Genomic DNA, 12,105 nt, shown 5'->3' on the forward strand with positions numbered 1-12,105 from the left:
GAGGAGGAAGACGCCCCTCAGGCCTGTCGATAAGTAGAGATGCCTCGCCGTGCGACCCCGCCCAGGGCTGCCTCACGTTTTGTTACCACACCTCTCCCAGTTTTGTTCAGTGGTTTGCCAAATATCGCAACTGTGTACACACACACGCGTGCGTACGTAAGCATGCGCTCTCTCTGACCCCTCCCCCCTACGCTGTCCATTCTACGCGGAATGAGGATATGCGCCTTGAATTTTGTTTGGCACCAGACTTCCTTTTGCCTCACGTTGGCTCGCCACTCCCTCCTCCTCTTCTATGTCCTCTAGTCACTCACTTTACTCCTCACAGGTCTGTTCTCCTTCTCAGAACCTTCCCTCCCTCCCCCCCTCCAAAAAAACTGCTAGAATATGTCGCCCTTATTTCTTCCTCTTGGGAAACAAAAACAAACTTAAATGAAAAAAAACTCAAGTATTTTTTTTTATTTATTTTTTTTTCAAATTCAAGGCACAATGTCTATCAATATCCCAATCTGTCTGTCTCCACCCAGGTTCAGTGTGCGGACATCGCGTCACATAAGCTATTGGACTGTCTGCTTGTGCGCCGCTCCCTACAGCTTACATTTCTCTAGTCTGCACTTGAACACTGTTAAGAGACGCGTCTGTTTTGGTTGAGAGAGCGACCGCAAAGTCCAAACCAGTGATAAACAATGAACGAAATCAACAAAAAATACACAAATAAAGACAACCGTTTCAAAAAACAAAAAAAACAAAAAAAAAAGTCTCGTCCTGTTTCTCGTATTTCAGTATTTTTAAAAATCAAGTCATATCCACCAGCTCTTTTTTGGCAAGCTAGTTGTTTTTTTGTATTTTTTAAATAAGCACTAAGTACTGATAGATAGGATAGCATACACCGTTAACGTGTGTTTTTAAGTAGATGCGTTTGTCGTTTTTTTGTACTTTTTCACTCTCATAGTATGAATTCAGGTATTTTGTCAGGTACTTTTTCACTCATCGGTTTAAGGTTTAAGTTAATGCAAGCAGGGACAGAGTTTGCCATGGAGTCTTGCTCTAGACTTGGGTTCGCGAGGGGCAGGGCCGTCTCTTTACGAGACCCCGTTGACCAAGGTCAGGGTCTCGCTGGCCGAGGTCATGCCCTTGCTGGGGGAACCCTTGGAGGGCGTTTGCTCATCCTTGGTGGCGCTGGTCCCGTTCTCCTGTGGGTGGGGGAGGGGGGGTAGGGGAGTGAGGGGAGGTAGGGGGGTGAAGGTGGGAAAAGGTGAGTCTCTGATTTATGTCAATAAAACTGAGGCCGAGGTCAATGTGTGCGCTCCTGTCTGTACCTTGGGCTCAGGGCCAGCATGGTTTTCCTTCTGTGGCAGGTTCTGTCTGCTCTGGGACTCAGCACGGGAAATGTAGTCAGCAACAGTCACTGGAAACATTAAGATCTGTTAGCTAGAACAATTGATACACAGAGACTCAAAATGGTATTGCTTGAAGAAAGGCTCTCAGCAACTGCCGCAATCAAGCCGTCCAATAGAGAGCAATCTAACCCCGTTCCTTCTGAAGAGGAAAATGTTTACTCGTGAAACCTGGTGACTCACCACTTTCAGCTGGCTGTCTGTCGCGGCTGGCCGAACCTCCCTCTGGGCGGTTGCCACGATTACGACGGCGGCGGCTTCTGTTGCGGCGCTGTGGTCGCGCCTCATCATCTGACGGTCAAATGAGGAAAATAAGGGGTTACCGTCTGCTTGCATGAACAATCGTTCCGGTATTAAGGGCAGAGACGTACAATGTGCATTTCCGTTTCAAAGGAAATTATTAAGTGAGCTTCTTCTCACCCAGTCCATTCTCACTGGGGGCGGCCTGGCCGTCCGACTCCGTGGCAGCATCCATCACACTGGGCTCCTGGTCGTTGCGGCGGCGGCGGGAGCGTCTGCGGCGTTCTCCTCCTTCACTGGTGTCTGCGTCAGCCAGCTCTCCCTCACCCTCCAGCAGGGAGTATGGGTTACTGTCTGGATCCCTCAGTACTGAATGAGCCACAGAAAAGTAGTATTGCAACCAATCTTCTCTCGTTTGTATTTATGTACGGTAGATTCAACACAATCACAAGGCACAAGACTTCCCTACCAGTTTCTCATCTTATTAGTATTTTTTAATTATGATGAGGTTATATCACATCCTAAGTGGACTAAAGGTGAAACACATGGGCTCTCCCTACCCGAGCTGATGGAATTGGAAGGCTTGGCCCCCGGGCCCCCACGGCCTCGTCCTGAGTTAGTGCCTCGGCCCCTGCCGCCTCGTCGGGAGCCTCTCTCGTCTCCACCAATGCCACGGGGCCGCTGCTCTCGCTCGCTAACGTCCTCTGACTCAGAAGCATTGGACAATTCAGAGTTTGTGCCTGGATCAAGCGGAGACGATGCATGTAAAAAAAACAATGGCAAATTACTTTTTACACGACAGACGTGGCTTCCATTCTATACAACCACTCAGATGTGTCTCCTTCAGTCTCACCATATCCAGAGTACTGGCTGTTGGAGGCCCTACGGCCTCTGCCGCGGCCCCCATAGGTGCGAGAGGTGTGAAGTGAGTTGGTGCTCTCATCAGTCAAGTAGCCTTTCTCCCGTTCAACGCCGGGGCCGCCGGTTCGATTAGCGGGGGCACGATATCCAACCCCAATCTGACGGAGCTGCTCGTCAATCTGGAGACGCTCAAGGCGCAGCTGCTCCACTTCCTACGGGACGGGAGCGAAACAACAGGGCAGGCATGAATTAATCCAAATTTAGTAGAATGAAAAGTTACTACATAAATCACCATACTAAGTGAGTTCCCAATGGCCCCAATCACATGTATGACATATAGCCTCTTCCAACATTAAGTCAGCATAAGATTCCCGAGCCACTTTGAATGACCAGGTGACCTGGTCCAGTTCCACTCTGCACTCTGTCAAAATAATGCCAAAGGTTTTGTAGAGTATGTAGAGTATCTGAGAAACAGACATGATCAGATTTAACTTCAAACAAAGGATGCGCGCTGCCATTTAAAAATCTGGTGAGCTGGTAGCGTTGGGACAAAAAAAAAAAAAGTATTGCAACAACTTGATGCAGTCAAGGATACTTTTTATATTAAAAAAATAATGAAATCTACAAAAAGTCAATTGCAGTATTACAGGGCTTTCTACTCACAACAATAACAGATATTGTTGCTGACATTTTACTTGGTTGACTGATTTACTGAGTCGGGACCAAGCCCCGGTCTTAAAATCATGTGCTGTGTGTCTGGGCAGGCTTTGTGCATGTTATTACATTACTCTACCACTAAGTGGCAGTAATGCGTAATGTTCTGTATGGATGGACATTGTCCCCTCACTTTTTAATCTCTTTGGACCAGACTTATAACACATGGAACCGATTGCTAAGAGTTGCCTCGGGAACCCTAAAAATGGGGCAAACAGTGGTTGACCAGGGAAACCGATAACGATGAGCGATAATTATCAGTTTGAATAGTCATTCAAACAATTCTCTAGCTACTTAATATCATTTAGCTGGGGAGCCTCTGAACCACTATTGCAAGGTGTCAGTTTTTAATGTTTAAAATATTTTTAAAGTATACAAAAAATGTCCAGTAAAGTTGCATATTGCCATCTTCATTGATGAGGGAAGCTGGACTTTGGCCTCTAATGGCAGCAGTGCAATGACAGCCGTTTCTATGGTGGATGATTTGGAGGAGGGGGTCTCACTTCACAGTGTGACAGCTGCCTCCACCAACGACAGCTGAGCCTCATGGGAGGCGTGAAGGAAGTGAAGCAGGGCAAGGGGGTCTGGTGTTATTTTTGGAAGCTGAGGGTCCAGATAGCTGGTAATCTAAACTCATGTGTACCCGTCGCCCCATCCCAGAGAGAGGGGCTATTAATAAAAGCACATGAGGTAAGGACAAAACGAGGTGCTCTCAGCAGCTTTCCTCATGTGGTGTTGGGGGAACAGGTGAGTGACAGTCTAAAAAAAAACATTGTTCCTCTACTAGAGTCTCCAGATATTCTGAGCAGAAGTACAGAAGACAAGTGCTATAAAACATGCAGTTCTTTTTTTTTTAATGACAAGAACAGAGAAAAAGACTAGTGCTGCTATCTACTGGGGACCATGGAGGATTTACCAACCTGGAGGTAGGACACATGGTACTCCAACAGAGCCTGAGCATTGCTGATGTTCTCTTTAGTTCCCACAAACACGAAGGGAACCAGGCCCTGTTAAAAAAACACCGAGGGGGAGATAAGGAGTTGGGTTTCTAATTAAAAAAACAGATACTCATCACTTTAAATGCTGAGGCCCATTATTGGGGGGACAAAAATGATCACAGTAGGAAACAAAAGTAGGAAATAACATTTTAAGTGGAATTAGAATTTTTTTGGAAATGATTAGGATACTTGAACATCACAGGAAGCACACTGAACAGAAACATATCAACCCATCGGAGACGACAGACAGCCCACACACAGCCACCATAACTGGCATGTGCTTTGCAGTGGGCAGTGGTTATTGAAAGCAATGAAAACACAAGTGCTAGTGACAAAACAAAAGAGACGAAGCAGCAGAATGGAACAGCAGACAGCACATGGGACTTTTATAGTCAATACGCTTTGCTCCTGGGAGAGCACGGCCCATTCACCTCTTTGCTGTTGGCAGTGTCGTCCCTGCTTGCACCCTGCCGGCCTCCCTCCTCCCGGGGAAGCTTTTTATCGTTGTCTCCCTCAATCCGCACACGGACCACGCCCGACTTGTCCACAATCTCCTGAATGACTTTGCCACTCTTGCCGATGACTTTGCCTGCGCGAGAGAGAGCGAGGGAGAGAGAAAGGGGAAGAAATAGAACGTTGGGAGGTTAAGCGAGTGTACATGTGTAGTGATATGGAATGCGTCAAGTGGTACAAATATGCTTCCTTCAGGAATGTAGCTCACTCACCGACGAGGTTCCTGGGTACCTGAAAGAAGTCTTCTTTGAATTCTAGAAACTCTCTAGCCTGCTTTACTGCCTCTGGGCTCTGTAACACAACACAACCATTAGACCACATTTCACTACAGTACATCTATCCAAACCTTGGGACTAGAACCGACATACAACAGCACATAAGCTCATTAAGGGGCGTACCTCTCCGTAGATCCTAAATGTGCAGCTTTCCTCCTCCAACTCTATCGCTGTGACACCAGCCACCTTCCTTGCCTGTTGGATGTTGGCACCATGGGAGCCGATGGCTAGGCCCATCAGGTCCTCCCTGACCTTCACCTCCTCCTGGTATGCTGAGGCTAACTGCTTACTTGTCTGCAAGGTGAAACACATTTGTGGTTTGTGTGCAAATATATAAACTGTGGTTGGCTAGGGTCTGTCATTTTTAAATGACAAACATCCACACTTACAGGCTAAATTAAGTGCGTGCATCAAATTTTAAAGTAGGTTTACCTCCAAATGTTTGGTGGCTTCTTCGTTGCGGGACATTAGCATAAGCTTGGTACGGATGCTGCGGAAATGCATTTCGCTCAGAAGAGATGCACGCTTTACTGTGGTTTCATTTGTAGACTGAAGATGACAAAAAAAAAGAAAAAAGGGGGAGGTAAAGTTACAATTCAACAATTGTTTAGTCTGTGTTTGTGAATATGAGTGTATTCTTACAGAAGCACAAAGTTGTAAAAAATGTGCTCTCAGAATTTTGTCATTGTATTACTTTAGTCTAGAAAATAAGAGGCTGGAAGAGGAGAGAAGATATGCAACAAGGAGGTGAGACCCAGCTGAAGTGTGTATTCCGACTACTAACCAGCACAATGAGTTCGTGTGTTTGGGTACTGTAGAAGATGCAGTTGGCTCCGATTGCTTTCCGGAACTCTTTGTGAATGTTTTCATTTTCACAGCTGTCGATAAGAAAACAATCCGCAGGAAAGTCAGCCTCGTTATTAAGCTTAGTGCAACACTCACGTTAATTCAAATTAATCTATCTTCAGGGTGTAAACTTGACACTCACATGTCCCTCAGGTCTTCTGGGACGGGGATGGGGACCTTGTGGAAGGAGCTTCGAGAGGAAGGGCTGTTGGGGTTGAGGGGCCTGATGCGCTCCGCTGTAACGATCTCGTTGTATGTGGCGTCGCACGCCGCGTATTCTATGACATAGAACTGAAAACGGCACACAAAAGATACCGATTTTTTTATAGTGAAGGCAGACATGTCAAGACACAAATGTTGGACAGCCCAGATAACCAATGAGAGTTGGGAGGGAAAAATAAACGCATGCCAAGATACACACTGAGCAGCACTGCTGAATTCAATCCATATAAAAACTCTGACTCAGCTGTGACGTTTAAGATTCATTGACGTCCGGTCTCAAATAAAAATAATTAATGGATGTCCGCTGAATTAAGAAACAATATTTCACATCAAAAATGCATCCATTCATCTATTAAATGAAGCGACACGACACCCTTTTCCCAGTTTTTGAGAAAACACAAGATGAAACGGACAAGGTGTACTAGAGTGAGATGCAGAGAGAGAGAAAAAAGAAGTGCAGAGAAAGAAAAAAGGGGGAACCCAGAGAGTGAGATGAACACTGCACACTCCATGCTCAAAAGGACAGAATTAAAGCCATCAGTCAATGCTAGACATTCCTGCAGACTCATATCAGACTGCTCCAAATAACAGCCCTCCACCAGCAGCAACTCCCCCTGGCACAGCAGCACTACAATGCGGTCCTCTGCCATATCCCACTGACCCACTATTCAACCTGCCGCTCGTGCTTGTGGTGACCAAGAGCCAGTTCTGGTTCTCGATTATTAAAAACATGAAAATAAAATACGTCAACGGTGCCTGTCGGACCGAGCTGGTTGGTCGCAAATCTATTTCGTCATTCGGTGTGAAGAAAAAGCACTGGGTGTATGGGAAATGTAATTTGAAGGCACAATGTCAGACCAGATCAGGGCATACTGGCTCTTTGAGCTCATTACCCTGCAGTTACAACAGGCCTGTATTCACTCTCAAGACAGCAGTACTCGGCTCAATAAAGAGTTGCTGGCAATACAACAAAACACTGATGGTGAAGAGAAAGTAGCTACATATTCAATATTGAGATACAGAGGACGCTAACCCAGTTGGATCTCATCACTGACAATATTAATGTTAGTCAATTTGAACTAAATAGCTCCAGGATTTATTTAAGCCCCAGGAACTAAAACTCAGGACCGAAAAATTCCTCCACCACATTCAAGGCACTGAGAACTTCAGGCAAACTAGACAGTTAAAAAAAAAAAAAACTGCTCTGCAATCATGTTGTTCTCTGTAATGTGCTGTTGTGTGACCATAGAGCATTGTTTAAATTAATTGAGACATATAGAGGTGGAAAGGGGATCCAAAAACATCACCAAGACACAAACAAAGTAGAGTTCACAGTTTGAGTTATTTTCCCATCTCCTCCTTTTCAAATCTATTCTTTAAATGGTTTTGATTCTTGCTTCATGGAACCACTTACCTCTCCCTTCATCATACGGACTCGGGCCAGCCACCAGCCACAAGGCTCCTGTTCGTTGGCCCTCGAGTAAACCTGTGAGGAGATACTTAGTGAATTAGGCAACAACTACTAAATATTCCACCCAGTAACTTCAAAACAGTTTGTAGTGGGAAGCAAGATGTGATGACACTGAATTGGCCTCGGCTGCAGAAGCAGACCGGATGGATACATATTGTACAACTACCTACCGTTGTGTGACATGGAGAATATGTGAGGTCAAATTGTTGAATATTGCAAAGACTCAAGTGCGTAACTTTCAGTCAGGAAAATTCAGTCGAAAGTCAATACTAGCCAATAATGATCCTCCTGGTGAGGTGCAAAGACACCGAGGCCTTGAATCATGGAGTTAGTGAAACTCAGGTGGATGAACACGGCGGGCCTTACCTCCACCTCCTCTCCTTCACCAATCTCCTTATTGTATTCGGCTGGAGGAGGCAACCGCACGTCGCTGAAGGGCAACTGTCTCTCTGGCTGCCAGCTACAGCAAGACGACACGGAGACAAAACAAAAACACTCGTCAGCTTATCAACAACCCCTGGAAACAAAACGTAATACTGCTACGTTGTTCACGCTGTCCAGCTCCAGCTCTTTCTAACCTCATGTCACATTGGGATTGTAATGACATGGGTGCATTTCCCACTCTGCTGCGCAGAACACAAACAGAAATAATGAAAATAAGAATGGAACTAGGTCATTTAAAACTGTGACTGTTTATTGTGTCGTGCACTTTACATTACAACTTCAAAAATGCTCAAAAATAGTGTAAACATGTTCAGTAAATGAACAGCTCAGTCAGTATTGATATTTAAAAAAATTTAAAAAGCTAAATTTTCATTAAGCGCCTTATTATTCATTATATTCAATATGCTACTCCAACTACGCCATGTGCTCAGAGAAAGTAAAAGGAGAAAGGGGAGGAGGGGAATGGTCCCAAAAACAGCAAGCCACCCCTCCCACCCTGCATACCGTGGGTCACTATTTTTAGGGGCACCCTGCTCTACAAGCTGAGATAAAGAGGGACCAGGGGGATGGGTAGTGGAAAGGGACAGTAGGTGGGGCTATGAGTACATGCTATCAGACTGGCAAGGGCAGGAGGGATCAGAGCAGGAGGTTAAAAAAGAAAAAAGAAAAAGTTAGAGACATGTATGGACAGCTGCATGCCAAGCACAGGTGCTGAAGAGGACAATTTTGAATGCGTGGGTGAAGCTCGGGGCAGCTATCGTAACTCTCAATTACTACCGTTCAGGCTTCATTCCACCTAGGCCTATTTATCATAAAGCAGACGTACAGGAGAGGTGAACAGAAAGCGGAAACTTACTTGTTTTCAAAAACAATTGTGAGTGAGTCTTCGTGGACATCTTTGATGTAACCCTAAGAGAAAAGCAGAGAGGCAGAATGTTATTGCCGGGAACGCTCGAGACAGACAGTGATGAGGGGTGGGGCTGCGAGCGTTTGATTTTGCATGTAAACAACCTAAGACAGCTGACTTGTAAGCCATGCCAATACTGTGACTGAAAAAGGTTATCTGGGGCTTTTTTGGAAGCCAAGATATTTCATCACAAAGCCAATTCTCTGGCTGTGAATTCAGTGCTGGATAAAGTGACGATGAACACCGACTCCTCCTGACAGCACCAATAGCCTGGAAAGTTCTCTCTCTCTCTCTCTCTCTCTCTCTCTCTCTCTCTCTCTCTCTCTCTCTCTCTCTCTCTCTCTCTCTCTCTCTCTCCTCTCTCTCTCTCTCTCTTTTTTTTTTTTCCTCTCTTTCTCTCTCTCTCTCTCTCTCTCTCTCTCTCTCTCTCTCTCTCTCTCTCTCTCTCTCTCCCTTTCTCTTTCTCTCTTTATTGAAATGCATGCATGTGCATTTGTGTTCAAAGTGGGAATATTATAGTTTTTCAAGCGACATGTTCCTGAGGGCACTCACTCAGCCTAGCCTATATGGACATACTATCCGGTAGCTTAGAGACAACCATTACTAGAGAGATCACTGAAACGCGTTACTTGTCCATCCACAGATCTGTCACAGCCTGCCCTAAACTTTGACCGACAACCCCCAACCACCCGGCAACAACGAGCCGGGAGGAAAGTGGTGGGTGTGGCCTGTCCCTCAGTGTGACACTGCCTTATAGGGGACAGAGTGGTCAGGCAGTATCTCAAAAGCATGCCTGGCTGTGGATTCACCTGCCGTGAAGGTGCTGCCTTTGCATTGCAAGAGCTGGCTAGGAGCTTCAGCCTGGATGATGGGGGAAGTGAAGTGTGTGTTTTTCTACACCCTTTAAGAAGTTGATTCTTTACCACAACTCTGATTATCAATCACCACCAACTGCTGTCTTAAAACGGTCCCAGGCAAGGGTCAAAACATGGCTCTGAATCTACATGAACGGTCCTCGAGAAGAAGCCAGCAACGACAACAGGTCGGACTGAAAAAGGGCTCATCCTCCAATTTCACATGTCACATTAGGAGCCAGCTAGATGTGCACGTTATGCCAGGTTGAGTATTGCTTCCACCAAATACTACCACGTCAAAGGGCAGGCAAGCCCTCTAACGTGACATGACTGGTGGAAAGGTGGGGGCAGAGAAGGGGTTCCAGTGAGCTTCGTAATGAGTTCCCCTCATCCTCAGACCAGTAGCCACATGCAGGTCCACGTGGTGAGTTGGACCTTTCAGAGCAGAGGAGGCAGGTTTGCAACCGTACTCGCCCACAACCTTCTCTTAAAACAAAAACAAAAAAGTTTAGATAAACACATTTGCTTTTCCTGCTTATGATAAAAATGTAAATAAATATGCTTTATTGATTCATAAAAGTGATCATGATCCATCGTAAAAATACATTTAAAAAATTACTCACTCTGACACCAAGGTGAATTAAGTGATTCATAAAGCAAACTTATGTGTCGGTCACAACAGGAAAATGGCAAAGATTTTTCTCGGCTCTCTCCCATCAAAAACAACATATTATTTACTGTAATGTGACATTTAGAATGTCACAAACAGTTAAATGTCCGTCTCATTTTACATCCACAAAATGAGAGCTGTGAGATAATAGGGAGGAGTGGGAGAGTTCATTCATGCCAGAGCCAAACTGTCAGCCTGTAAAACAGAACGACAGGTGAAGCACCATGAGGGGAGTAAATATAGGCTCATCTCTAAACCGCCATGTGGTTGCTCGTCTATCTGAGCACCCAAAAGACAGAAGAGCACATGGAGAAATAACAGTGCAACTAAAACTAAGAGTATTACAATAAGATATGCCACAAAAGGTTGAGACTATAAAGCAGGGGGAGGACTAATGGGGTTTGCATATTCAATGAAATCCTAAATTACATGAGAACCTACAATGTTCATCAAGACCCAAATCCGTATGATTTGACTAACACAAACTTTTGATGCCTTTAAATAATATGAGCGTATATAATTAAACTCGTAGTCAACGATTTGCCATCTTAATGTGAAATGTAATAACATGCTGTGACACAGCAGCAATAAAGACTCGAAGTCATGTGTCTAGATATAAAACTATAATTCCTTTCGAAAATGAGGCAGAATTGAAACAGAAACTGAGACTCCACTTCTTCTTTGGCAGAGCAATACACACAAAGCGTCCCCCAAGATTCAGTTGTGTAGCTGGAGCGTGGGGTAAGGGACCAAACAGATTAGGTAGCCTTTGTGAGCTTTGATATAGCATGTCCTCATACTTGGAAACAGGGACTGCACAACAGCTGTCTGATCAGCGGCTCACTTCATTTTTAAATGCTTGAATACCACATTTCCAGACAAAGCAACATGCTGTGAGAAACGCTGCATGCCATGTCAAAACCACAGGAACCCGGTTCCTATGTTGTGGCTTCTATGCATATTGACATCGGTAAAAACAACTAAATATAGGCCATACATGGTGATGTCAAGTGCAGTAGCTTCACAGCTAGCTGAAGCTAGCTACCCACCCCACAATGGCCAACCTTAATGGGAACGCCAATCCATCCTTGTTAGTCAAAACCGGGCCGAAGCTAATATCAGTCAAACAGTTCAAGCTAAGCTAGGCCTGGGCTCGGGCAGACCCAACCTCACAGCTCTTCCCGAAACTAAACTTTTAACTGGGACAACTATAAACTACGACTGTGACCAGGTTACCTTGTAGAAGGCCCCATTCGAGCCGCGAACTTCCACGGCCAGCCCGTCCATACTCGTCGGTAGTTCCCCACAGCTGAGCTTGTCTGTCGCCGTGAGGACTCCCGGCGAGTCCGGTAACGATACCACCCCATCCGGTAACGTTACCATCTTGGCCGGCCCTTCGGCGCTCTCCGGCCGCTTGTGGATTTCCAGTGTTTCGGGTGGAGGGAGAGGGGCAGAGGTGAAGGGTTGGGGAGATGATGGGTGTGATGGTGCCAACTAATGCAACGCAGACGCCGTCTCCAGCAGCGGCTAGTTGAGTGGCTCCGTTGTCCGTTTTTTGTCTGAAAGGGGGATTTGGTGCCCGGGAGCCAAAAGGCACCGCCACGAGCACTGGTGAAGCCTCGACGTGCGCGAGGAGGAAAAGCAAGCTAATGATGCTACGGCAGGAGGATGCTAGCTGATGGATAATTAGCTGGGA

At 45.7% G+C, this 12,105-nt stretch overlaps 1 protein-coding gene across 2 annotated transcripts; it reads right to left on the minus strand.

Moving 5' to 3' along the window:
- Positions 1 to 382: 382 nt before the first annotated feature.
- fxr2 (FMR1 autosomal homolog 2) lies at positions 383 to 11,768 on the minus strand. Of its 2 annotated transcripts, none has more exons than XM_079216309.1 (17): positions 11,646 to 11,768; positions 8,835 to 8,887; positions 7,901 to 7,994; positions 7,478 to 7,549; positions 5,984 to 6,132; positions 5,780 to 5,873; positions 5,428 to 5,544; positions 5,119 to 5,289; positions 4,933 to 5,011; positions 4,639 to 4,796; positions 4,130 to 4,216; positions 2,488 to 2,707; positions 2,195 to 2,374; positions 1,815 to 2,003; positions 1,578 to 1,685; positions 1,317 to 1,405; positions 383 to 1,190 (listed from the first exon to the last, which is right to left on the minus strand). In XM_079216309.1, exons 1-17 carry the CDS (start codon positions 11,694 to 11,696, stop codon positions 1,080 to 1,082), a joined length of 2,022 nt encoding a protein of 673 aa, XP_079072435.1. In that variant the 5' UTR covers positions 11,697 to 11,768; the 3' UTR covers positions 383 to 1,079. The 2 variants fall into 2 exon arrangements, with proteins under 2 accessions (XP_079072435.1, XP_079072436.1); XM_079216310.1 differs by having other exon boundaries at positions 383 to 1,260.
- Between the last annotated feature and the right edge of the window lie 337 nt (positions 11,769 to 12,105).

Source organism: Taurulus bubalis (genome assembly GCF_910589615.1).
Source record: "Taurulus bubalis genome assembly, chromosome: 3".
Taxonomy (NCBI): domain Eukaryota; kingdom Metazoa; phylum Chordata; class Actinopteri; order Perciformes; family Cottidae; genus Taurulus; species Taurulus bubalis.

Coding starts and splice junctions, on each gene's coding strand:
- fxr2 (XM_079216309.1), bottom strand. CDS start 11,696: ATGGACGGGCTGGCCGTGGAAGTTCGCGGCTCGAATGGGGCCTTCTAC. Junction 2,004..2,194: donor TTCCAATTCCATCAGCTCGG/GTAGGGAGAGCC, acceptor TGGCTCATTCAG/TACTGAGGGATCCAGACAGT. Junction 1,406..1,577: donor CAGACAGCCAGCTGAAAGTG/GTGAGTCACCAG, acceptor TAATGTTTCCAG/TGACTGTTGCTGACTACATT.